The sequence below is a fragment of the Emys orbicularis genome, chromosome 1 (assembly GCF_028017835.1).
Source record: "Emys orbicularis isolate rEmyOrb1 chromosome 1, rEmyOrb1.hap1, whole genome shotgun sequence".
Classification (NCBI taxonomy): domain Eukaryota; kingdom Metazoa; phylum Chordata; order Testudines; family Emydidae; genus Emys; species Emys orbicularis.
This window is the reverse complement of record NC_088683.1, coordinates 152,539,368-152,566,782: the sequence shown is the minus strand read 5'-3', so window position 1 is coordinate 152,566,782 and position 27,415 is coordinate 152,539,368. Positions and strand designations below refer to the sequence as shown.

The 27,415-nt window shown below is 46.1% G+C and overlaps 1 protein-coding gene across 2 annotated transcripts in view; it reads right to left on the bottom strand.

Moving 5' to 3' along the window:
- Positions 1–2,889: 2,889 nt before the first annotated feature.
- ZNF384 (zinc finger protein 384) overlaps positions 2,890–27,415 on the bottom strand; it is a 36,969-nt gene continuing 12,443 nt past the window's right edge. For both annotated transcript variants that reach the window (XM_065403061.1, XM_065403069.1), the window contains exons 6-10: positions 7,535–7,759; positions 6,625–6,807; positions 5,769–5,847; positions 4,722–4,880; positions 2,890–4,534 (exon numbers count right to left, since the gene is read on the bottom strand). In XM_065403061.1, the coding sequence (XP_065259133.1) occupies positions 4,262–4,534; positions 4,722–4,880; positions 5,769–5,847; positions 6,625–6,807; positions 7,535–7,759 (919 nt within the window). In that variant the 3' untranslated portion in view covers positions 2,890–4,261. The remainder of the gene's footprint in view (positions 4,535–4,721; positions 4,881–5,768; positions 5,848–6,624; positions 6,808–7,534; positions 7,760–27,415) is intronic.

Here is a 27,415-nt window from a genome sequence, read left to right as displayed (position 1 = left end):
TCTGTACCGTTATATTCACCCCTTTTACAAAACTATGATAAATTTTGTACAAAGTATGTCCTGTGAGGTATCATTTGAAGACTCATAATTTGCTGATCATTATTGTCCTGGCAAAATATGTGTGGCAACAATTTATAAGATTCTACTGTACAGGCAGTCCTCGACTTTATGACATTTGAGTTACGACGAATGGCACTTACGTTTATAAATTGTCATTGTGTTTCGACTTTAAGATGTTGGGTTCAACTTTACGACACTCGATCCAACATTGATCCTGTGGGAAATTCGCGTTACGACGTTTTCAACTTAAGATGAGATTTTCAGGAACTAATTGTATCGTAAGTCTGAGGACTGCCTGTATAATGTTAAGACATCCCAAATCTGGGGAAGCAGGTACAAACTAGTTCCTCAGAGACAAAAGGCAAACTGATGCCTCAGTCAGGTGTCAATGAAATCAAATGGACTATCACCTGGTTGAGAGGCCATTCTTTGGCAGGAAAAAGGGTGTAAGTGAGAAATTAACATCTTGGAAAAGGAACAGCTGGAGGTTCCAGTCCCCACAGACTTCCTGTCTCCTGAACCCCAGCTGGAGATGATTCTCAAAGAATAGGAAAAGATACCAGAATGGGGAACAGATGCTCCCTTTCTCTCTACCCACGGCAGCTGCAACACCTGAGAAACAAAGAAACTGCTTTGTACTGAGGAAGTCAGCCAGTAAGACTGCTGAAACATGTGGTGAGAGAGACTTTTGCTTTCAATTCACTTAGCTTGTTAAATTGGGTATTAGTTGCATTTTACCTTTTATTTCTTTGTAACCAGTTCTGACTTTTATGCCTCATTACCTGTAATCACTTAAAATCTTTCAGTAGTTAATAAACTTGTTTTATTGTCTTATCTAAACCAGTGTGCTTGGATTCAAGTGTTTGGGAAACTCCATTTGAGATAACAGGATTTGTGCATATCATTTCCTATTAATAAATGACAGACTTTATATGAGCTTGTGTTGTCCAGGAGAGGGCTGGGCAGTACAAGACACACATTTCTGGGGGAAGTCTGGGACTGGGAATTTGCTGGTGTTGCCTCACAGTGTATTAATGAGTGGCTGGCCATAGCACTCATACAGTATAACTGGAAGTAATTTACATGCTGGAGGCTGTGTGTGAGCAGACCAGGAGTGGTTGCTCTCACAGCCGTGTAAAAGGCATCCCAGGGTGGAGAATTTAGGGGGGACAGCTGTTCAACAGTGCAGACTGTATCCTGGGTAATATCACAGGATTGACCCAAATAACAGCACAAGAACATTCTGATTAAAAAATAGCACTATATAATATCACTAGAGCACATGTTAAACTGGCTGACAGATCTCAAAAAGTAGTTGGCAGTGGAAAATTATCACTGAAGAGAAGTGTTTCTAGTGGGGTTCCACAGGGATTGCTACTAGGCCAGATTTTCAGCAGTGATCTGGAAATATAAAAATCACTGTTTGCACAATTTGTTGATGACACAAAGATTGTCAGAATGAGGACAGAGCATTTCTACAAAGCAATCTGAATTGCTTGGTAAGCTGGGCCCATTCAAACAAAATGTGTTTTAATACACCCAAATGCAAAGTTATACACCTAGGAACAAGGAATGATTGCTCACACCTACAGACTGTATTCTGGAAAGCAGGGGCACTGAAAGGGATTTAGGTGTCATAATAGACAAGCAACTCCCAGTGCTGCAAAAAGGACCAATAAGATCCTTAGATATATAAACAGGGGAGTACTGAGCAGAAGGGGGTGATTTTACCCCTGTACATGGTATTAGTCAGACTGATACCAGAATACTGCATCCAGTTTTGGAGTCTATATTTTAAGGATGTGGAGAAACTGGACAGAGCATAGAGAAGAGCCACAAAAATGATTTCTGAGCTGTGGAGAATGCTTTACAGTAACAGACCTAAAGAGCTTCATCTGTTTATCTTCTCAGACTGAAGTGACTTGATTTCAGTATCAAAGTATCTTCATGGGGAGAAAATATTGGGTACTAAAGGGGTCTTTAATCTAGCAGAGAAAGGCATAACAAGAACTGCTGGCTAGAGCCTGAAGCTAGATTAATTTAAGTTAGAAATTAGGCACAATTTTTAACACTAAGGGTAACTAGTGGACCAAACTACCAAGGGAAGTGGTGGATTCTCTACCTCTTCAAATCAAGCATGGATGCCTCTCCGGAAGATAGGCTTTAACCAAACACAAAAGTGATTGAGCGCCACAAAGGGGTAACTGGTTAAATGTAATGGTCTGCAATATACAGATCTGACTAGATGATCTAATGGTCCCTTCCAGACTAAATTTTGATGATACAATGCATGCATAGGAGCATAAGGACATAACGCTCACAACTCCAGCCCACTCATGCCCAGCACACAGAGGGAGGAGTATGTTCCTCTCTGTCAGAATTGTTCACACTCAAAGGCAGAGACGCACATTTATACAGCTGCTCACATAGATACGCTGGTGGACACAGGAAGGAACACACAATTCTCGCCCGCTTACCTTGTGCATGGGGCAGAAAGATGTTCATGCTCACACCAGCACCTCCATGCCCCAGTAAGCCTTTTACACCAATTTCTTTCTATACAATGTTGTAAAACACCCACCCTCCCGCAGTAGTTTATACAGAAACTTGCGATCTTGGGGTTTTTGGGTTTAATCTCAATAAATATTTTTTCTCCTACTTCCTTGTTCTCTTTCTTCTGAGCCAGCCTTCATGATCCAATTAAAAGCCAGACAGATAATTACATGATAATCCAGAAACCATATGGACCAAAAAAGGGGGTGTTGAAAAAAACTCAAAGACAAAAAGAGGAAAGGGGGGAGGGGGGGACACAAAGATTGAAAATAAAAATTTGCCTGGATAATGCATTTTATAAACACAGAGATAGAAACAGTTACAGCAATAACAGAGCGGGCCAGGGGTAGGAAATAGATTTTTTTTTTAATAAATTCAAGGGGCTTTCAGTTTATTCTTGGCGGCTCCCCCTTCTCATTGGTTTGGTCTCTCCTTGTGGGGGTATCTGTTCCCTTCCCTCAATTGTCCACCTTCTGGGGAATCCATCTGGTCCTGTTTCTAAAAGAGGCCACCATTACCATGTGAGTCCAGCCCGTCTTGGCAAGAGGGAGCCTGGAAGAATGCCCATGGTGAGACGCGAGCAGGAGGAATTAGCCTTTTCCTGCCTCCTTGAAGAGGCTGGTCTGTTCCGCCTCCTGCTTTGGGAAGCAGAAGCCAGACTGCTGAATTGAGTGGAGGAAGGGTGAGGGTCAGAACCCTGCCCCTCGTTCCTGGGAAGGGGACATGGGAGGGGTGGGCAATGAGCATTGTGGCAGTCTCTTATCCTCCCACTGCTTTTTTGGTTTCCTGATGCTGCCCGCAGACTCTGAGCTACTATTGCATTATTCACAAAGGGAAGGCCCAGCAGTGACCTGGAACCCACTCCCCTGGATCTCTGTGGGGTGGTCTCTCTCCTACAGTTGGGTGGCAGACAGGGCAGCTGGACCAGACACAGACCCTGCCCGTGTTCTCCAGTGGGGGAGAAGAGAAATTGCAGCCCTCCCACATCCTCCAACAGCTTAGGCAATGTCAAACCCAGGGAATACGCATCACCTCCCGTCCCCAAGAGTTCTCCCTTTCACCCAGGGAGCAGGGAAATTATCCAAGCCTGGGGCGGGAGAACTGACCCCTCCTCACTTTCACAAGTAGGAGAGGGGAATGAATGTTTTCCTTTAGCCACATTAGAAAATCCTAAAAAAACCCCACACAGTGAACCCTGTCAGAACCTTCAATGCCCTGCTTCCAGCATGCATCCAAGTCCCTCTGCACAAAAACAGCCTCTTTCCATCCCATCCCGCCACGTGTGGCCCAGAGGGTGCCCCCTCCACCAGCCTTCAAGACACATTTTAAAATTATACAGGAGGCAAAAATTAGGCCTTTCTTGAGTGTGTGAACTCAAAGGCTCGTGTGTGAGGAGCTGGCTCCCAGCACAGAAAGGGGGCTCTTGCAGGTGAGAGTATCCCCTCTTTGGAGCAGGCTGTTGCATAAGATGCCTGTGAAGACAAGCTATCACTCCAGGGGCTGCCATTAACAGGGTACACTGCCAGGAGAGGCTGTTGCACAAGGAGAGGCCAGAGGCTGTTGCACAAGGAGGGGCCATTGCACAAGCATTGCCCCTGGGTATAGGCTATGCACGAGAGGTTTTCTGCTCCCTGGGTCAAAGTCTCTCTTAGGAGCTGGAGAGATGTTCCACCTGGATGGTGCTGGTGCTGACAGTGAGGCAGATGTTCTTGTGGTGCTCTGAAGTCTTGTAAGGGGTCAGGTCAAAGGAGCAATGGGATGGAGGGTTGGGGGGGTTAGTGTCTCCAGAAGGGCCCCCCGCTGCCCCACCACCCTGCGGCTGGAAGTGCTGCTGTTGGGAGGCCTGAACTTGGGCCTGTGCCACTTGCTGCTGTGGGTCAGGGATGTTGTGTTTCCGCATGTGCTTCATCAGGTATGTCTCCTGTGAGGGGGAAGGAAGGAAGGAAGGAATCAGGGTGAGAGCGAGCTCCTGGAAAAGCAGGTATCAATGATCCACTGGGGACAGATCTCAAGACCTCTCCCACCCAGCACCTCTTCAGGGATGAGGACTAAATCTCTGCCCACCGGGGGAGTACTTCCATGCCTGCTCTGCCTTCAGTGATACTCACTGAGGTGTAGGCCCGGCTGCAGATGGAGCAGGTATAGACCTTGGCGTGCTTCACTGTGTGCGTAGCCAGGTGAACTTCCAGCGAGGCAGCATCTGTGTATGCGCGGTGGCAATTGTGGCACTTGAAAGGTTTGTCTTTGTTGTGCTGCCGCCTGTGGGACTGCAAAGGGGTGGAGGAAGGAGGGAGAGAGAGTGGAGGGGAGGGGAATTGGATGTTAGAGCTGAAGATGCCCCCTCATGACCTACTCCTTCTCAGGCCACAGGCCTCCTTATTCCCAGTATCCCAAGTGATTGGGCTCTGGGCTCGTTCCTTGGGGAAGAGCTCTCAGTTCTTGTCCCCCACCATCCCAGTCTCCCTCCTGCTGGTTCATTGGCTGTATTTGAAGAGGGGAATCTCCCAACCCTCAGCAGGCTCCACTCCTACCCCTCTCCTCTGTCCTTCCCTTCCTCTCAACTCCTTTCTTACATCCCACATTGCTCTCCTAGGCTCTCACCACTGCCTGATTCACTTTAACCCTATATACCGAACTCCTCCTCCACAGCCCCTTTATTCCTTGCCCTCCTTGTTATTTATAGCTCCTCCCCATTTACTGTCACCTATGACCTCCCTTAACATGTTGCTCACCCCCTCTTCCAGGGCACTAAAGAAGCCAACAGCCCAGCCCATGACATCTCTGATCACCCAGCTCTTCTCTTTTCCCTCCACACCATGGGGGCAAGGGCAGTGCTACCAGCTCTTGTGACTTTACCACAAGTTTCATGATATCTGATGTTTTCCTGAGAGCCCCAGCTCCAGAGTATCATAGGGAAGAAAAGGTTGAACATGTGACCTCAAAAGCCAGACAGCAAATGAAAAGAACCCAACATTTTTCAAAATCTCATGATATTATAGGGCTTTATTTGGGGGGGGGGGGGGCAATGTTGCAAGTCTCCTCCTCTGCTACAACTCCACCACACCTGGAGCAGCCTCCCTGGATTTCTCTGCTTTCCTCCCCTGCAGCCTTGTGTGCTCCCTCCACGGGGGCTTGGGGTGAGCTCACACCCTTACCTGCAGGTTGGAGAGCTGGGTGAAAGCCTTTTCACAGCCTGGGTGGGCACATTTGTAGGGTCGGTCACCAGTGTGGATGCTGTCAGGGAGGAAGAGCACAAATAGGAAGCAGTGAACAAGAAGCCAAAATGGATCCCCATGGCCTGATGCCCTGACAAGATCCCATAGCCACTCAAGCAGGAATGAGTGCGATGCTACCCGCAGACACTATTCTATAACTTTACTGAGACAAGGGGGCCCTGCTCTGTTCCTATGCCCAGCTAGAAGAGAAACTGGAGAGATTATATAGGATCAGGCTGGGTACAGAGGATGACAAGGACAGGAGTGATAGGCCAGCTTGGTATCTGTAGCAGTGCCAGGAGAAGTGGCTGTATGTCTAGGTTCTCTGTCCCCAGCATAGGCGTCCACATGTCTAAGGTGCATCTCTGCCCATACAGTGCCAGGAGACACGCTCCTGCTCAGGACACACACAAAATCTCTGCCTCTCAGGGTGATATCTGTGTCTCTGCGCCCCCTGCAATGCCAGGGAAAGCTTCCACACACTCAGTCTCAGTGCCCAACCCCCATAGTGCCAGGCTGGGATCCCTCATGACCAATGTCTCTCTCTCTGTGCCCCCCACGGTGCAAGACCAAGGATCCCCCAAGGCCAGAATGTGCCAACCTCTGCCCTGACGTGGTCAGTGTCTCCTGCGCAGCCTCCACTCCATCCTCTCTCTGGTGGGCCGCGTCCTCCTGGGGGTGCAGCTTGCCGCATCCCCTGCCCGCCCCCCGCATGCTCGGCGCGCGTACTCCACAGGTGCATGCCGGCGGTGGGGGGCGGGGCCAGGGCCAGGCCCCAGCCTCTTGTGGCCCTTACCGTGTGTGCTGCTGCAGGTGGGAGAGCTGACGGAAGGCCTTCTGGCAGTAACGGCAGCTGTAGGGCTTGGCCCCCGAGTGGATGCGGAGGTGCTGGGCCAGGTAGGACGTGTTGGCGAAGCTCTTGGAGCAGTGAGGACACTTGTGCGGCTTGACAATCGCTGTGTGAAGCTTGGAGTGGATCCTGCCGAAGAGGAGGAGGAGCAGCAGCAGTTGGACACGACCACCATCTGGCTAGTGTGGATGGAATGAGGGCACGAAGGGGGTGGGACAGCACCACGCTACCTGGCTACATATAGGAACTCCAGACGTGGACTGAACCCACACGCCCCCAGGGTGTATGACACCAAGGCCTGTCTGCACCAGGGGGCCAGAGAGAGGAGCTGAACAGTCTAGACTGAGGGGCATTGGCAGAGCTGTGTGTGGGAAGCCCAGGACTGGAATAGCAGAGGGGTGGCAAGACAGGTGGTGGTACAGGCAGAGCTGTTTTGGGGGTGAGGGGGAAGTGGACTGCCCTATACCTACTCAAGACTCCCACTGGTAACGTCAGGCTAGGATTCACAGGAAGTATCACCTCTCTTCAGATGCCCCTAAGAAGAGGCTGTCCTGACCTTCACTGTGGCAACAGTTCCCACGTGTTTGGGAGCACCACTACAGAACTGGTGTGTGGAGGAGATACCCAGCCTGTGGGAAACAGTGACTGCCCCAGTCACCTGCTCCTGTATTTTTCACTTCATGCATCCGATGAAGTGGGTTCTAGCCCACGAAAGCTTATGCCCAAATAAATTTGTTAGTCTCTAAGGTGCCACAAGGACTCTTTTTCTGAAACCTACCCCAGCCTAGTGTGTTTGCAGCATGCTGGGATGACGGCAGCATGCAGTGAGCAAGGCCCCAGCCTTCTCCACCCTTACCGTGTGTGCTGCTGCAGGTGGGAGAGCTGGCGGAAGGCCTTCTGGCAGTAGCTGCACGTGTAGGGCTTGGCCCCTGAGTGGATGCGAATGTGCTGGGCCAGGTAGGAGCTGTTGGCAAAGCTCTTGGAGCAGTGAGGACACTTGTGTGGCTTTGTCTCCGTATGAGACTTGGAGTGGATCTGCATCTCCGACTTGGAATAGAACGTCAGCGAACACATCCGGCACCTGGGACCGGGATGAGGGGAAGAGAGAGTGTCATATGGGGCAGGCCCCAACATGTACCAAAATTAACAGGGTGGGGTCCTCACTGCCAGAGGCTTAATGTCCCAGAGCAGGGAGGGGATAGTCCCTCTGTGTCTCTGGGGAGACCCCACCTGGGATTCTGTGCTCAGCTGTGGGCTCCTCCATCTCAGAAAAAGAGCGACAGATTGGAGGAGATCAGAGAAGAGCCACAGACACACTCCAGGGACCAGGCTGGTCAAGTTCTTGGGAGAGTCAGAGCTAAATCCACTTAGCTTGGTGAAGAGATGAGAAATGGGAGACAAGACAGGACCCTAGAAAGTGCATAAGCAGATAGGTATGATGGGAATAGAAATAAAAATTCCCAGACAAAAAACTTTGTTCATCTATTATTTATTTGTTGGGGGGTGAAAAAAGGACAGAAAACCTGGGATTTCCAGGTTAAGGTTCCACTTCACAATAAAAGCTGACCAGGAAGTGCTGGAATGTCTGCAAAAGCAGTTAAGATCACCAGCACCTTAACTCTGCCCCCTCTTTGGAGACGGTATTGTACTTGTACAGTTTGAGTAGAATGTTGAAAATGAGAAGTACAGAGAATGCTTTTATAACTGGTTTCACATGTGCCTTGAATACCAAACATGATGCTTCATCACCTCAACACTTTTATTGTTTCCATAACCTTGCCATATTTCATTACATTGCTCTAGGAGTTTGGACACATTAGCGCTATGGTCATATGTATCTCTGGTGGCACATAGGCTCTTTAAACAGGGGGAAATGATTGACCTGTCTGCTATTTATCAGTAATTGAGAAAAAGTTTTTTTCCAAGGACTGCACATGGCTCCAAGACACCATTTGTCTAATAGTGTCTAAAAGTTTTAATGATTGCTGCTGCAATGGGAAGGTAAGGCTGTCTAAGTCTCTGGCTACTTTTCATGGTGCCACTACAGGGGCAGAGTAACGTATGTTGTGGCCTTAACTATTCATTTGCAGACTTTTCAATATTTTGTGGGGTTTTTAGCAAAATGAAACATGCCCATGGAACGTGCACTTGGAACTTCCAGGTTAATGTTTGAGAAAATTAAAAGGCCACCTAAAGGATTTTTGACTAATACAAAGATCATTCCAACTTTCACTCCAGATTGATGACTTTTTTGTCTGGGAATTTCCTTAAGTATTAAAAAATGTTTAAGAATTGCTTGGTGACAGAAGTCCCAGTAGATACTGTAAGTCAGCAGGAATTAGAACCCATTGTTCTTAGACATCCCCTCAAATTCAGATGTGGCTTTTCCCTCTTCCCCAGGAGATCCCTTCCCCTCCATGTGTTTGTGTCTACCCCATCTCTCTCTCTCACACACACACACACATGGCTATTCACATTGGGGCCATGTGACAGTTATGAAATATGCATCAGTTTGATTAGTATATGCAATGCAGAAATGCATTTATCCAACACTTACCTGACACTTTCACAGACCCTATCCAGCCATGCCCTTGTTCCAAGTCCAGTTGCTGAAGTCCCACCTCCCTGGTGCAGATACTTACCACTGCTCAGAGCTCCTTCCTCCCGCACCATTCATTAACTCCTTTTTTCAGTCATTCCCACATTCATCTTCCCCTGCTTCTCATTCAACCTTTTTTCCGGACCCTAGTATAAGGTATGCATCCAAATAATGCACTGACACCGCACTCGGCTATCTAACTCACACGCTACCTGAGTGCGCCATTATTTTTTCAAGTAAAGTTAAATATCTCCTCAGACAATCATAGGCATCAGTGTTCTCCAGGACCAACAGAGTGGAAGATGTTTTGAATGTTAACATTAAACTGTTTTGAAGATGTGAAGATCCAAAAGAAGCATTAGAATGATTTCCAAGAACCAAAAGCTCATTTATTAACCCAAATGTTTTATCCAATTTGCCCCAAACTTTCCAAAGACTTTCAACCCTGGACTTAGATACAGCATGTGAAATTTTGGGTGAATTTTTACCTCATACTTACAGGATGGCTGACCACATCCTTGAACGCAGATGCTGAAAAGAACATCCAGTTGAACACAAGCTCCCAATGCAATGCTGTGGCTAGGAGGGCTAATGTGACTAGAAGCTGTACAAGTTATCAGGCAGATGTGCTGAATACTGGGTAGGAGTAATATTACCTCCATACAGCGTTGGTGAGACTGTTACTGGAATATCATGTCATATCATGGTATCCACACTTCAAAAATTATGTTGAAAAAACTGGACAGGGCTCAGAGAAGGCTGGTTTTGTTCAATATCTTCATTAATGATCTGGAGGATGGCGTGGACTGTACTCTCAGCAAGTTTGCAGATGACACTAAACTAGGAGGAGTGGTAGATACGCTGGAGGGTAGGGATAGAATACAGAGGGACCTAGACAAATTAGAGGATTGGGCCAAAAGAAACCTGATCTACAAGGGTCTACAAGGACAAGTGCAGAGTCCTGCATTGCTACAGACTAGGGACCGAATGGCTAGGCAGCTGTTCTGCAGAAAAGGACCTAGGGGTTACAGTGGACGAGAAGCTGGATATGGGTCGACAGTGTACCCTTGTTGCCAAGAAGGCTAACGGCATTTTGGGCTGTATAAGTAGGGGCATTGCCAGCAGATCGAGGGACGTGATCATTCCCCTCTATTCAATATTGGTGAGGTCTCATCTGGAGTACTCTGTCCAGCCCCAAACTACAAGAAGGATGTGGAAAAATTGGAAAGAGTCCAGCGGAGGGCAACAAAAATGATTAAGGGGCTGGAGCACATGACTTATGAGGAGAGGCTGAGGGAACTGGGATAGTTTAGTCTGCAGAAGAGAAGAATGAGGGGGGGATTTCAACTACCTGAAAGGGGGTTCCAAAGAGGATGGTTCTAGACTGTTCTCAGTGGTACCAGATGACAGAACAAGGAGTCATGGTCTCAAGTTGCAGTGGGGGAGGTTTAGGTTGGATATTAGGAAAAACTTTTTCACTAGGAGGGTGGTGAAGCACTGGAATGGGTTACCTAGGGAGGTGGTGGAATCTCCTTCCTTGGAGGTTTTTAAGGTCAGGCTTGACAATGCCCTGGCTGGGATGATTTAGTTGGGAATTGGTCCTGCTTTGAGCAGGGGGTTGGACTAGATGACCTCCCGAGGTCCCTTCCAACCCTGATATTCTATGATTCTATAAGAATGATTCACGGTTTGGAAAACCTGTTTGCCTGAGAGACTGAAGGAGTCCAATGTATTAGCTTGTTTCAAAGCTTAGACAAAGAGATGATTTGATCACTGTCTCCAAGTAACTATATGGGGGAGAAAATATCCAATAGTAGAGGACCCTTTAATGTAGCAAATAAGTGCATAATGAGATCCCAGGACTGGAAGCAGAAGTCAGAAAAATTCAAACTGGAAATAAGACAAATTTTCAGCAGTGAGGGTATTTTACCATTGAAACAATTTACTAAAGCATGTGGTAGATACTCCGTCACCTGGAGTCTAAGTCACGACTGGAGGACAGATTTTTAGATGTGCTTAGTGCCGTTTTGAAAATCTGGCCCTAGATATCTTTCTAACATATCTGTTCCAGTTTAAATGCAAGTTATTGGATTTGATGCAGGAGGTCTGACTCTACGATCACAACAGTCCCTTTAGGCCTTTTAAAAAAACAACAACAATGAATATTGTCACAGTATCAAATCTAAATAACATCATTCACTGCATTCCCTTTAGCAACTAATTTTGTAATGCAATAAAAAAAGCCATCAAGTTTGCCTGCCAGGGTTCTCCTGACATACAGGGTATATAAACACTCCTTTTCCCTGCTCCAATGTGGCTTCAGGTAAAACACAGGCAAATAAATTGGCTAGCTGATATGGAAGGATGACACTACCTTTGGGATGAACCTCGAATGAGGACACAGGTAAACCTTGTCCTTAAAGGATATAGTATAGAGACACCCAGACATTAAGGCAACACAGCTCTCCTACTCTTTTGGCCAAGATGATGGCAACCAAAAATGCCACCTTTGTTGATAGATGCAGCAGAGAGCAAGTAGCCAAACGCTCAAACAAGGGACCAATAAGGCTTGATAACACTAAGTTTAGATCTCACAGAGGAACAGGGTCTTGCACCTGAGGATCTAATTTGATTAGGCCTTTCAAAAACCTTATGGATATGTCATTAAAGAAAATACAGCAATTATCCACCTTTGGGTTGAAGGCTGAAACAGCTGCCACGTGTACTTTGATCAAACTAACAGCCAACAGCTGGTGTTTCAGGTACAATGAGTAGTCCAGAATATGTTGAACCAAAGAACGGGACAGTAGTATCACATACTGGTGAGACAAGATGCAAAAAAGTCTCCACTTAGGGTACGTCTATACTTACCTCCGGGTTCGGCGGTAAGCAATCGATCTTCTGGGACCGATTTATAAATCGATCCCGGAAGTGCTCGCCGTCGACACCGGTACTCCTGCTCCGCGAGAGGAGTACGCGGAGTTGACGGGGGAGCCTGCCTGCCGCGTGTGGACCCGCGGTAAGTACCTTGTAGTTCGAACTAAGATACTTCGACTTCAGCTACGTGAATAACGTAGCTGAAGTTGCGTATCTTAGTTCGAACTGGGGGGTTAGTGTGGACCAGCCCTTAGAGAGGTAAGTAGCTCTTGTAAAACACCACCTACTATTTAGCAGGATCTCTTAAATCTCTTTCAAGCAAGACCACTCTCTAATATCTAGCCAGGAGCATCCATATAGTTAAATGAATGGATTGTAGGCTCAGCTGGAATAGGTAACCGTGATTTTGGGAGATTGAGTCCAAGTCTAGTGGAAGCGAGATTGGAGGATTCACTGACAATGCCAGGAGAGTGGAGAACCAGTGTTGGGAGTCTCACACTGGGGATATAAGTTAGACTCCGGCCTGGTCTTGTCTTATCTTATCTTTAGTAATACCACGTGAATACGCAGGATTGGGGGAAAGGCACAGAGAAGCCTGCCTGACCACGGCAGCAAAAACATGTCTGTCAGGGAACAGAACTGCGATCCTGTAGGGAACAGAACTGCTGACTTTTTTCTGCTGGTTCTTGATGCAAATAAGTCTAGCTAGAGAAACCCACCATGATGGAAGATTTATCTGGCCATATCTGCATGAAGAGATCACTTGTGATAACTTGCAAATGTTTAACTCAGGCAGTCTGCTAAATTATTTTGGATCCCCAAGAGGCAAGAAGCTTCTATATCTAGCAAGTTGGCAATGCAGAGCTCCCAAAGCAGAGCTGCCTCTTGACAGAGTAGAGAACAGCAGGCTCCTCCCTGCATGTTGAGGTAGAACATTGCTGCTGTGTTGTCTGTGTGGACTAACAGTCTCTTTCCCCTGATAGGTGGCAGAAACACTTGGTATGCCAGTCAGAGAGCTTTCAGGTCTCTGATGCTGATGTGTACAGGTAAGTCCTCTGGGGACCATAAACCCCGAGTCTGCAGAGAACCCTGATGGGCCTCCCCAGCCAAGGGCATATGTGTCCATCACTAACATGAGTGTCTGTTGTGGGCCAGCAAAGGGAACTTATCCACCAATTTAGAGAGGTGAGGACATAGGAAGGCACCCTCACCACTGAGTCTAGAGGACAGCTCAGCAAAGAGACTCACTTCAGCCCACCCTGTAGAATTCTAGGGTGCAGTATGGCGTATTGAACCAAGGAAATGCAGGAGGCCATATGCCTCAGGAGCCTCAAATGATTTCATGCTGTTGTGACCAGGTGAGCTTCCATATCTATAAAAACTGATCAAATTGCCTGAAACCTTTAGTCTGGAAGAAAAGCTCTGTCTTGAGTAGAGTCCAGTACAGCCCCTATAAAACTGTATCCTCTGGACCAGGGAGAGGAGAGACTTGTCGGCATTGACTAGCAGTCCCAGAACACTGAATATTGACTGGATGAGCTATACACTACACTGTACCTGAAGTCTAGATCAGCCCTTGACAAGCCAGTTGTACAGGTAGGGGTAAACTTGAACTCCCAATTTTTTGAGAAATGCAGCTACTACTGCCATAACTTTTGTAAAGACTCAGGGAGCTGGTGACAGGCCACATGGTAGTATGGTGAACTGGTAATGATTTTGATTTACCAGAAATCTGAGGTACTTCCTGTGAGCTTGGTTGACTGCCACATGAAAGCAGACATCTTTAAAGCTGAGGGCAGCATACCAATCTCCTCCCTGAATTGTGGGGACAATAGAAGCTAAGGTAACCATGCAACACCATCATTTTAAAGAAATTGTTAAGTTGACGCAGAACTAAAATTGGTCTGAGAACCTGCTCCCCATCCCTTTGCTATTAGAAAAATAGAGGGAATAAAACCCCACCCCCTGAGACACCGTGGAACTCCTCTAAGGCCCCCACGGAAGGAGAGATTGTACGTCCTGGAAGAGTTCCTTGCGAGAGTGGTCCCTAAGAGGGACGGGGACGGAGGGATTGAAACAAACTGGAAGGTACAGACCACCTCCACAGCGCTCAAGACACACTGGTCCGAAGTAATTTGGGACCAAGCACCAAGGAAGTGGGACAGAGTGTTTGCAAAAGTGGGGAAATTTGGGTCTGGAGAGATGGAGACTGATATGGTGACCTTGACAGGTCCACCAAAATGACTGTTTGGCACTTTCTGGATGTCTTGAAGGGCCTGGAGCTGGAGCCAAAGCAACAGGAAGGGGCGGCCTGCACCTATGACCCCTGGACTTCTTTTTTTGATAGGTCCTGCTAAAGGTGCGTCTGCTAAGGTCGACAGTGCTTTTTGACTGGAGCAGGAGCGTACAGGGATTTTAAGGTGGTCCTTCAGCCTATGGAGCTTGCTGTCTACCTGGTCTACGAACAGAGAAGGATTCTCAAAAGACAAGTCTTGAATAGTATTCTGGACTTTGCAGGGAAAACCAGAAGACTGTAACCAAAAGGGATCTCCCACATAGCAACCGCAGAAGCCATGGTTCTAGATGCTGAGAATGCTGCGTCCAGTCCAGTGTGCAGCAATGTTCTCACTAAAAGCCTGCCCTCATTCACCAAGGAAGAGAATTCCTGCCTAGCGTTAGGAAACAGTTTTTTGAACCTCTCCATGAAGCCCCAGAAATTAAAATCATACCACCCCAGTAGAGCCTGTTGGTTGGCAATTCAAATCTGCAATGCCCCAGTTGAATAAATCTTCCTCCAAAAAAGTCCAATCTCTTTGTGTCCTTTGATTTTGGGAGTGGGGGGAAGGGAACGACGGGACACAGCCAGATGCCCTGTTACACACACTCATTAGCTGCTGTAACGACGAATGACCCTGAAGGCGGGTGGGAGTAAAGATATTCAAAGCCTTGGAACGGCACATAGGACTTTCACTCTGCCTGCTTTGAGGTGGGAGGCAATGAAGGGTCTGAGAGCTGTGCTGTCTACCGGGCGCTAAGATACGGGATGTGGACCTGCGGTTGAAAAGGATCCTAAAAGGAGCAGGTAAGAACCCCTTGATCATCCTTCACGTAGGAACGAACGACACTGCTAGGTTCTCGCTAGAGAGAATCAAGGGAGATTATGCCAGGCTGGGGAAGACGCTTAAGGAAATCGAGGCTCAGATCATCTTCAGTGGGATTCTGCCTGTTCCTAGAGAAGGGCAGCAAAGGGCTGACAGGATTGTGATGATAAGTAGTTGGCTAAGGGAGTGGTGCTATAAGGAGGGCTTTGGGATGTATGGCCACTGGGAGGCTTTCGGGGACAGACAACTGTTCTCACGGGATGGACTTCACCTAAGTAGGGAAGGAAATAGACTTCTGGGAGGGAGGCTGGCTCATCTCATCAAAAGAGCTTTAAACTAGGAATTTGGGGGAGACGGTTGGGAGATGTCCAGTTAATCTCCACACCAGATTACAACATTGAGAAGGAGGGTGACGAGATAAGAACGGATATAGCCAGGGGGAAGAGATTGGACATAAGGAAGACAGGGGGGATGGATACTAGACTAATAGGTCATACTGGCGGTACGGTGTCCGTACCAAATTGGATAACTAATGTGAGAGAGGCTAAACGGCATAAATTAAGATGTTTATACACCAATGCGAGAAGCCTAGGTAACAAAATGGAGGAATTGGAGCTCCTGGTCCAAGAAATGAAACCAGATATCGTAGGAATAACCGAAACGTGGTGGAACGGTAGTCATGACTGGAGTACACGTATGGAAGGGTATGTGCTGTTTAAGAACAACCGGAACAAAGGTAAAGGTGGGGGAGTAGCATTGTATGTCAATAATGAGGTAAACTGTAAAGAAATAATAAGTGATGGAATGGATAAGACGGAGTCTGTCTGGGCAATACTCACATTGGGTAAAAAAAAACTACTAGAGCCTCCCCTGGGATAGTGCTTGGGGTGTGTTATAGACCGCCAGGATCTACCCTGGATATGGACAGAGAACTCTTTAATGTTTTTAGGGAAGTAAACACTAATAGGAACTGTGTAATCATGGGAGACTTTAACTTCCCGGATATAGATTGGGGAACAAATGCTAGTAACAATAATAGGGCTCAGATGTTCCTAGACGTGCTAGCTGATGAATTCCTTCATCAAGTAGTTGCTGAACCGACGAGGGGGGATGCCATTTTAGATTTGGTTTTGGTGAGTAGTGAGGACCTCGTTGAGGAAATGGTTGTAGGGGACAACCTTGGCTCGAGTGATCATGAGCTAATTCGGTTTAAACTAAATGGAAGGATTAACAGAATTAAATCGGAGACTAGGGTTTACGATTTCAAAAGGGCTAACTTTAATAAATTAAGGCGACTAATTAGGGAAGTGGATTGGACTAACATGTTTATGGATCTAAAGGCGGAAGGCGCCTGGGATTATTTCAAGTTGAAGTTGCAGGAGCTGTCGGAGGCCTGTATCCCGAGAAAGGGAAAACGGTTCGTAGGCAGGAGATTTAGACCGAGCTGGATGAGCGAGCGTCTCAGAGGGGTGATTAAGAAAAAATAGAAAGCGTACGAACAGTGGAAGAGGGGAGGGATCAGCAAAGAAACCTACCTTATTGAGGTCAGAGCATGTAGAGATGGAGTGAGAAAGGCCAAAAGCCGTGTAGAGTTGGACCTTGCGAGAGGAATTAAAACCAATAGTAAGAGGTTTTATAGCCATATAAATAGGAAGAAAACAAAGAAAGAAGAAGTGGGACCGCTGAAGACTGTAGATGGAGTGGAGATTAAGGATAATCTAGGCATGGCACAATATCTAAACGAATATTTTGCATTGGTCTTTAATGAGGCGTTTAGGAATAGAGGCAGCGTGACAGAGGGGAATAAAGGAGGGGGGGGTTGACATTACCGTATCCGAGGTAGAAGCCAAACTCGAACATCTTAACGGGACTAAATCGGGCGGACCGGATGATCTTCATCCGAGAATATTAAAGGAACTGGCGCGAGAAATTGCAAGCCCGTTAGCGATAATTTTTAATGAATCTGTAAACTCGGGGGTGGTACCGTTGGACTGGAGAATAGCTAATGTGGTTCCTATTTTCAAGAAGGGGAAAAAAAGTGACCCGGGTAACTACAGGCCTGTTAGTTTAACATCTGTAATATGCAAGGTCTTGGAAAAAATTTTGAAGGAGAAAGTAGTTAAGGATCTTGAGGTCAATGGCAATTGGGACAAATTACAACATGGTTTTACGAAAGGCAGATCGTGCCAAACCAACCTGATCTCCTTCTTTGAGAAAGTAACAGATTTTTTAGATAAAGGAAATGCGGTGGATCTAATATACCTCGATTTCAGTAAAGCGTTTGATACGGTACCGCATGAGGAATTATTGGTTAATTGGAAAAGATGGGGATCGATATGAAAATCCAGAGGTGGATAAAGAACTGGTTAAAGGGGAGACTGCAGCGGGTAGTACTGAAAGGTGAACTGTCAGGTTGGAGGGAGGTTACCAGTGGAGTTCCTCAAGGTTCGGTTTTGGGTCCGATTTTATTTAATCTGTTTATTACTGACTTCGGAACCGAATGTAGAAGTGGGCTGATAAAGTTTGCGGATGACACAAAGTTGGGAGGTATTGCCAATTCGGAGAAGGATCGGGATATCCTGCAGGGAGACTTGGATGACCTTGTAAACTGGAGTAATAGTAATAGGATGAAATTTAATAGTGAGAAGTGTACGGTGATGCATTTAGGGATGACTAACAAGAATTTTAGTTATAAGCTGGGGACGCATCGGTTGGAAGTAACGGAGGAGGAGAAGGACCTCGGAGTCCTGGTTGATTGCAGGATGACTATGAGTCGGCAATGTGACGTGGCCGTGAAAAAAGCTAATGTGGTCTTGGGATGCATTAGGCGAGGTATTTCTAGTAGGGATAAGGAGGTGCTGCTTCCGTTATACAAGGCACTGGTGAGACCTCATTTGGAGTAGTGTGCGCAGTTCTGGTCTCCCATGTTTAAAAAGGATGAACTCAAACTGGAACGGGTACAGAGAAGGGCCACTAGGATGATCCGAGGAATGGAAAACCTGTCGTATGAAAGGAGACTCGAGGAGCTCGGTTTGTTTACCCTAACCAAAAGAAGGCTGAGGGGGGATATGATTGCTCTCTTTAAATATATCAGAGGGATAAATACCAGGGAGGGAGAGGAATTATTTCAGCTCAGTACTAATGTGGACACGAGAACAAATGGATATAAACTGGCCATCGGGAAGTTTAGGCTTGAAATTAGACGACGGTTTCTAACCGTCAGAAGGGTGAAGTTCTGGAACAGCCTTCCGAGGGAAACAGTGGGGGCGAAAGACCTCTCTGGCTTTAAGATTAAGCTTGATAAGTTTATGGAGGGGATGGTTTGATAGGATAACGTGATTTTAGTCAATAGGTCAATAACATGCCATCGCTGGTAATTAGTATCAATGGTCAATGTGGATCTGGCTGGAGAATCTTGCCCGCATGCTCGGGGTTCTGCTGATCGCCATATTTGGGGTCAGGAAGGAATTTTCCTCCAGGGTAGATTGGCAGAGGTCCTGGAGGTTTTTCGCCTTCCTCCGCAGCATGGGGCAGGGGTCGCTGGCTGGAGGATTCTCTGCGACTTGAAGTCTTTAAATCATGATTTGGGGACTTCAACAGCTGAGTCAAGGGAGAGAATTATTCCAGGAGTGGGTGGGTCAGCTTTTGTGGCCTGCATCATGCGGGAGGTCAGACTAGATGATCATAATGGTCCCTTCTGACCTTAAAGTCTATGAGTCTGCCACAGAGCCTTCATAGGCTCTAGTATTGCCTCATTTACTAGCAGTGCTACCCTAGAGGGACCTATCCCTAATAAAATGTCAGACATGAGGACTCCCTGACCTTTTCAAACATGAATGCCCAAGTCTGAAGCCACCCTCTAATGATTCCTGATAAACTTGAAAGTCACCAGGAGGGGTGAAATTGCCTCAGAGGAAACCGCCTCGTCCAGAGAGGAGGAAGCCAAGACTGGAGGGGGTTGAATTTCTTCCACAGACTGTTTCTCTGCTTCCAGTGCCTCTTCTTGATTGCTCAGTACCAGGCCTGGTACTGGACACTGAAAGTGGAGCAGCTCAGTGTGAGGACACCACCTGCCTAGATGAGGGCATGGAGTAGGCATGACGAGGGGAGGATCTAGAAGCTGTGGAGGAAATCCCAGAGGTTCCAAAAAGGCCACTGATATGGGGCTGGACCCCAGTGACCTCCTGACACAATTCCCATGGTAGCTCCCATCATGGGGTCACAATGGTAAGCAGAGAGAGAGGATCTCAGAGGGGACTGGTGGGTTCTGCTCTGGGATTGTGAGATGTAAGTTCCAACCTCCGAGTCTGATGACAAAGTTTCCCCTTCCTCTGACCATGGAGGGGCTGCTTCAGTTGGTGCTGGGGACCAGCACCGAGAACCTGGTGATGGGCAAAGTGTCACCATCATTGCTGGCTTCCCCTTAGACAGTACTACTGGGCTAACTGTCTGGGAATTAAGCAGCTGGTGTAATCCCGCAAGTTGCAGTGTTGGTGCTGGGGGATCCAACTCCTGCACCGCCAGCACCATCAGCACCAAGAGGCAGAGCAAATTCTTTGCCACCGTGAATCCCTCCACGGTAGCCAGCACGGAGACTGTACCTTGCTGTGGTGCCGCTGAAGTTGGTGGGTGGGCTCAAAGGTACCGGAGCCAAGTGTGCTGATTTAGGCACTGACTTGGAGGGGGAGTGCTTAGATTTCAAATGCACTCCATTCAGCTCGTTCTCTTACCAGACTTAGAGGGTGGAGATCGTCTCCTGGTCAGAGCCTCTTTGGAAGACTTATTTCTTCTTCGGCACGTGTGAAGATGATCAGTGCCAGGACTCTGACAATGCTGCAGGCATGCGTCTCACTGAAGCTGCAGCTCTCAGCACCAAACTGGACTGGGGCAGCGCCGATGGTGGTCTGAACGCCACCTCCCTATCCTTTTTCATTCTAGGTTTGAATTCCTGTTCTTTCATGTATGCTTCGCCCAGGCACTTAAGACAACTACTGTACGGGTCGCTCAATGGCATAGGCTTTGAGCAAGAAGCACACCGCTTGAAGCCCAGTGACCAGGGCACAGAGAAAACCATTCTGGCAATGAACAGGAGCTCCAACAACTGTCACGGGCAGTAAGGAGGAATTGAGGGAGGATAAGGGCAGCTCTGCCCTTTATACCTGCACAATGTGTGGCAGCAGAGGGTGCTCGAGCTGCCCTACGGGTAAAAAAAGTTTCTGATGGCCATGTGCTGTGTGCACAGACACCAAGAATGGGATGCACATGTGCAATCACTGGAAAAACTATTTTTCCATTATAAGTCTCTACCACTCAGACAAAATGAAACTGATCAACTAGAAATTTTGTATACGTGATCCTTGGCTAGAAGGCAAGTTTGTGGGGACATTATAAAGAGTTAATTAGTTTGAGAAACAGGATGTTTTTCACTTTAGGAAAAGTTTTCACAAATATTTTTGCACCAAATATTATGCATCAGAGCAGTGTGGCCTAGAAACTCATTTAGTTTGCTCTGCTTTCCTCACCAAGGCCCATGGCCTTAAAGGAGTTGACTTTTAGTTCTTGTATAATGGCTTTTCATCTATAAATCTAGGAAAGCTTTGCAGAAAGGTCAGTATCATCCTCATCAAACAGAAACTGAGGCACTCAGAGTTGAATGAAGTGACTTGCCCAAAATTACACAGCAAGTCAGCAGTAGAACTGCCAAACTTCCAGTTATGGTCCTGGACCAACATATCTCTTATAGTCAGAGTATGTTGCAACATCCCCAATAAAGGTTGCTGAAGGGATCTCCTTTAATCTTTCCATTATTTATAAACTCTGTCAAATTGTCACCTTAAAGTCAGAAATTCCCCTGGTTGGTCTCTGCCCAAGGGAGTTTTTTTTTTTTTTTAAAGTCAGACCGAAAATGATTTTGCCATATTTTCAGAATAAAATCATTTTTAAAAATGTGATTTATTTAAAAAGCCTTTCTGGCACCTAAGTAGAAAGGGGGGAGGGGGGAGGAGGACTTGATGCTGAGGAAAGAGATTATCCTTAGGTCACATGCCCTTTTGGTGTTTGGGTGAAAAATCTGTCTGCATTTAGCAGTTATAACCATTTAAAGATAGTATTTCATCCATGCTATATTTAAAATAATTCCTGGCTGTTTTTGTAAACAACCGTTTCCCACTATTCTAATAGTACAGTAACTCCTCGCTTAACCTTGTAGTTATGTTCCTGAAAAATGCGACTAAGTGAAACGATGTTAAGCGAATCCAATTTCCCCATAAGAATTAATGTAAATGGGGGGGGGGGGGGGGGGTTAGGTTACAGGGAAATTTTTTTCACCAGACAAAAAACTATATATTATATAGATATACACACAGTATACGTTTTAAACAAACAATTTAATACTGTTCATAGCTATGATGATTGTGAAGCTTGGCTGAGGTGGTGAAGTTAGAGGGTGGAAGAGGGAGGGATATTTCCCAGGGAATGCCTTGCTGCTAAATGATGAACTAGCACTTGGCTGAGCCCTCAAGGGTTAACACATTGTTGCTGATGTAGCCTCTCACACAAGGCAGCACGAACAGGAGGGAGGGGAGACAGCATAGCAGACAGAGACAGACACACACCTTGTGTGTGTGGGGGGGGGGGGGGGAGAGAGAGAGAGAGATGCACACTGCCCCTTTAAGTAAGCTGACCTACTCTTAAGTGCATTGTCTTTTTAAGTGGATCAGGAAATTGAGACAGCAGCTGCTGCCCCAAGCTCTCTGTCTCTCTCTGTTCGTGTCCCCTCCCTGCTCTATATGGAAAAGGCGTAAGCGGGGTGCAGGAGCAGGGGGGAGGGGGACACCCTGACATTAGCCCCCACCCCTTCCCCCCCTGCACAGCAAGCAGGAGTCTCTGGAGCAGCTCCAAGGCAGAGGGCAGGAGCAGCACATGGCAGTGGGGGGAGGGACAGCTGAACTGCCGGCGATTGATAGCCTGCTGGGCGGCTGCAGCACAGGGAATTTAGGGGAGCAGGGAGCTGATAGGGGGGCTGCCGGTCCACCCTGGTTACGAGCCCCCACCAGCTAGCTGCAATGGGCTACTCTTCCTGCAAGCAGTGGACAAAGCAGGCAGCTGCCAAACGATGTTAGAAGGGAGCATTGCACAACTTTAAACGAGCATGTTCCCTAATTGATCAGCAACGTAACAATGAAACAACATTAACCAGGATGACTTTAAGTGAGGAGTTACTGTATCACACATGGGGGTGTAACAATTTTGTATGGAATTCTAGATTGTACTAAAAGATTTGGGAAATTCTGTAAGAAGGCAGTGATCCATATTCCAGACAGCTTCATATTACCTGGAAACAGGAATTGTCAATGCGTAAGATCAATGGTCCACCTAAATTAGTGTCCTGTATCCAACAGCCACGAGTATCACATGCTTCAGAGGGAGATGCAAGCAGCCACCTAGTGGACAATTATGGAATAATCTGCCCAAAGGGGAAGTTTCTTCCAAACCCCAAGCAGTGATTTGGCTTAGGCCTGAAGCAAGAGGAGTTATCTACCTTTAAAAGAAATTTGTATTTATTATATACACACATACATAATTAATCAGTGGAACTTATTATCCTATTGAGACTAAGAGCTTAGCTGGATTCAAAATAGGTTATTTATATGGATAATGAGAAAGTTCACGTTACCTTAGGTAAGAAAATAATTTCCTTTTATAATTTTTGAATTTGCTGCCTCTCAATTTCATTGAAGGTCTCCTTGCCCTTGTATTATGATAAAAGTTTAAGAAGGGCATCTTAATCAACCTTTTTTCTACTCCATTCATTAGTTTGTATTCCTCTCACTCATCTGTTCTCTTTACTGAACAGTCCCAATCTCCCCAAGCCTCTAATCATTTTCACTCTCTGTCTCTGAACCACCACTATTTTGGTATATCCTTTTTGAGAGGGAGGCCCAGAAATTGCAGGTGAAGTCCTTTATAAAATGACACAATATTCCCAAAATGATTTCTTATCCCACTGTATGTGTGTTCTAACAGTTTTGTTTTTCTTAACTGGTGCTGCACACTGTAGAGTTTCAATGAAAATTTATTCTCAGTAGAGCCCAGGATTTTTTCCTGAGTGGTTAGAGTTAATATAGTTCCCAACCTGTCAAAGGAGTTCAAATTACTCCTTCCAGTATGCATTACCTTAACAGTGTGTAGTTACACAGAAGCCCTCACAACTTGGAAATGCCAAAGTTAAGGGTGGATGTGCAACCTTAACTCTGTTCCCATAAATCTGGGTGATTGTGACACTATCTTCAAGAACACAATCACACTTATATCCGTGAGACCCCTGCTTCATCTGGTGCCCAGAGACAACTGAACAGTACTTTTGCCCCCTCACTGTTCAATTAACAGTTCCTCTGCCTCACTCATTGGGCCCTGTTTAACTGTATAAGGCAAGAGGCCTGCAAAAACACAACCAGATAATAATGACCTATTATAATACAGATATGCAAGGATTTTGATTCAAGTCCTTAACCATACAATGTATTGTATTTAGTTATTAAATCCAGTTTTTACATGATTCTAAATGTCCCTCTGGGTCTGGTATGGGCTTTAGGAAGTCAGCATGGTCCAGCAGACAAAAGAAGGGCTTGAGTCAAGGTTTCATATACATAATAGTAGTTTATGAGGACAAAAGAGCATTGCAGATTAAAAATAATATCTGAAAACCAGACAACTCAGAGGTTACTCTAAGAACAAAATTGGAAAGAAGGGAAATGCAAAATTAAAGTAGCTTAAGCAACTTTAACTCTGTCTCCCAAGCCACCCTTCATTCAAACTAAAGACTAAATTTTATGCCTGCACATGGCAGGGCATGTATAGTATCCGTGTTCTTAATTACACTGTTCAACAGTCATCCTACTAATGTACATACTATCAAATCTATATGTGCCACCTACAACCAGCTAGCCATCCCAGCCATGTCCAGTCCTCCTATCACCTGAGGTGGCTTGACAAGACCAGACAATACCCTACATCGCCTTCCCTACAAGACAGCAACACTAATACCTGCTTGCTTTCTGTAAACACACCAGTGACCTGCCAAACACCTATGCTAGCTTCTCACTACTGAGCAGTCACATCAGTTACTGGAAACTTCAAACACGTTAACACTTTTCTGTTTCCATTTGGTTGGATTCCCTGGGGCTACAGACACCTTAAAATAGGTATATCATCCTGGTCCAACTAGATACATCATAGAATATCAGAGTTGGAAGGGACTTCAGGAGATCATCTAGTCCAAGCCCCTGCTCAAAGCAGGACCAATCCCCAACTAAATCATTCCAGCCAGGGCTTTGTCAAGCCTGACCTCAATCCTGCTATACAAAGTCAGGAGAATGTGAGCCAACATATCTAGCTTTGTTAAGGAGGCTGTAGGTTTCTGAAAGTCCTCAGATGAAGCCTCCAACACAGCAGTCAAAATCAACTTACAGCAATACATTCATGCTAATCACAGAAATCTACTAGGCTCAACAACTCCACTTGTTTCTAAGTGGTGAATGAGGAGGCCCCATGACTGCAGAATTTAAGCTCTCAATTATTTAAAAAGTTAGATATCTATGCCTGTCACCCTAGCACCAGAGTTCTGTATATAAACTGCCCCAATCACCATCTGATCTTACATATGTGACTCAAGTTACTAATGTAGTGTCACTTTCCTGAATCTCCAAACAACTGGTTCTGGTCACTGCTGCTATTCAGAGCTTTGCTAAGTAGCAGTACAATCAAGTGAAATTAACCACCACTCTTGTCGGCTCAGGACTGTTATTCAGAACCCAGCCTGTGACAGTGGATGACAGTGAACCTTATGAAGATGTCAATTTCACATTTCTGGATTGCATGGGAAAGCTCTGGGAGAGGCCTCTGACCCATAAGGTGTGCTCTACATTTTCTTTTCGTTAAGCTAAACAGATTGAGCTCTAAGTCTCTCACTACAAGACATTTTTTCCAGCCCTCAAATAATTTATGTGGCCTTTCTCCAAACACTCAACATCCTCAATTTTTTCAACATCCCTTTCAAAGTGTAGATGCCAGAAATGGATGCACTATTCCAGGATCAGTCTCACCAATGCCGTAGACAGAAGTAAAACCACCTCCCTACTCCTGCTCATACATACAAGGATCAGGGCCACCATTTTGCAACAGTGTTGCATTGGGAGCTCCTGTTAAGTTCTTTGTCCATTATGACACAATCCTTTAGAGCAGGTGTCCCCAACGCGGTGCCCGCCAGGGCATCTATGTGTGCCCGCCTACTGGCCGCTGGACAAGTGGCCGCCGAAATGCCGCTGAGAAGCGGCAACGCGAAGAAGCGTCGCTGCCGAAATGCCGCTGATTTTTGGCAGCATTTCGGCGGCGACGCCTCTTGACGACGCTACTTCTCGGCGGCGATGCTTCTTCGCGTTGCCGCTTCCCGGCGGCCACGCTCCTCGGCGGCTAATCATCCGGCGCCCGCCACACGGAAAGTTTGGGGACCACTGCTTTAGAGAGTCACTGCTTTCGGTGATACAGTCCTCCATTCTGTAGGTATGGCCTGCATTTTTGATTCCTAGATGTATAACTTGGCATTTGGCTGTACTAAAATCCATTTTATTTGAATGGGCTCAGCTTACCAAGTGATCCAGATTGCTCTGTATGACTGCAATATCCTCGTTATCTGCCACTCTGCCAATCTGTGCGTCATCTGTAAATTTTATATTTACTTTCCAGATCATTGATGAAAATATAGAATAGTTCTGAGCCTAAATCTAATCCGTGCAGAACACCACTAGAAACATCCCTATTGGATGAGGATTCCCCACTGACCACTGGTTTTGAGATCCATCAGTTAGCCAATTCTTAATCCATTTAATGTGTACGCTATTGTTTTGTATTGTACTAGATTTTTAATCAGAATGTCATGCAGTACCAAGTCTGGGCTTTCAGTACTGGGAAGCTGGCAGAGGAAATGGTGACTCATTAACCTACTGCTGATGTGGAACTAGACGTTAACCAGTATACTAATTACACACAAAAAAAATACATTTAAAGAAGAGTGAAACTGCAAAGTCAAGCACTTGAAAGTTAGGAAATGTCAGAATTAAGGAGGCCTGTGCAACAAGTTTGATTGATAGAAATAACAGCATTGATACACAATAGACTTGGCACCACATGGCATTTTGATTAAAGAAATTAAACAGCATAAAACCAGCATGGCACACATTAAATGGATTAAACTTGGGGTTAAATGATAGGTCTCAAAAAGTAACCGCAAACAGGGAATCATCATCAAACCAGTAGACTTCTAGTGGGGTCCCACAAGGATCAGTTCTTGGCCCTATGCTATTTAACATTTTTATCAATGACTTAGAAGAAAACAAAATCATCACTGATAAAGTTTGCAGATGATGCATATATATTGGGGGAGTGGTAAATGACGAAGAGGACAGGTCACTGATACAGAGCAATCTGGATCACTTGGTAAACTGGGCACAATCAAACACAGTTTTCCTATAGCTAAATGTAAATATATATAGCTAGGAACAAAGAATGTAGGCCATACTCTCACAATGGGGGACTCTCTTCTGGGAAACAGTGACTCTGGAAAAGATTTGGGGATCATGGTGGCTAATCAGCTGAACACGAGCTCCCAGTGCAGCTCCGTGGCCAAAAGAAGCTAATGCAATCCTTGGATGCATAAACAGGGGAATCTCAAGTAGTAGTAGAGAGATTATTTTACTCCTGTATTTGGCATTGATGTAACCACTGTTTGAATACTGTGTGCAGTTCTGGTGTCTACAATTCAAGGATGGTGATAAATTTGGGAGGGTTCAAAGAGCCGCCACAAGAATGATTAAAGGATTAGAAAACCTGCCTGCTGGTGATAGATTCAAGAAGCTCCACCTAGTTAGCTCAACAAAGAGAAGACTATGGGGTGACTTGGTTAGTCTATAAGTACCTACATGGGGACCAAATATTTAATAATGAACTCTTCAGTTTAGCAGAGAAAAGTATACAACATGAGCCATGGCTGGAAGTTGAAGCTAGACAAATTCAGACTTGAAATAAGATGAAATAGTCTGGAACAAGTTACCAAGGGTCATGGTGGATTCTCCATCACTGACCATTTTTAAATTCAGATTGGATG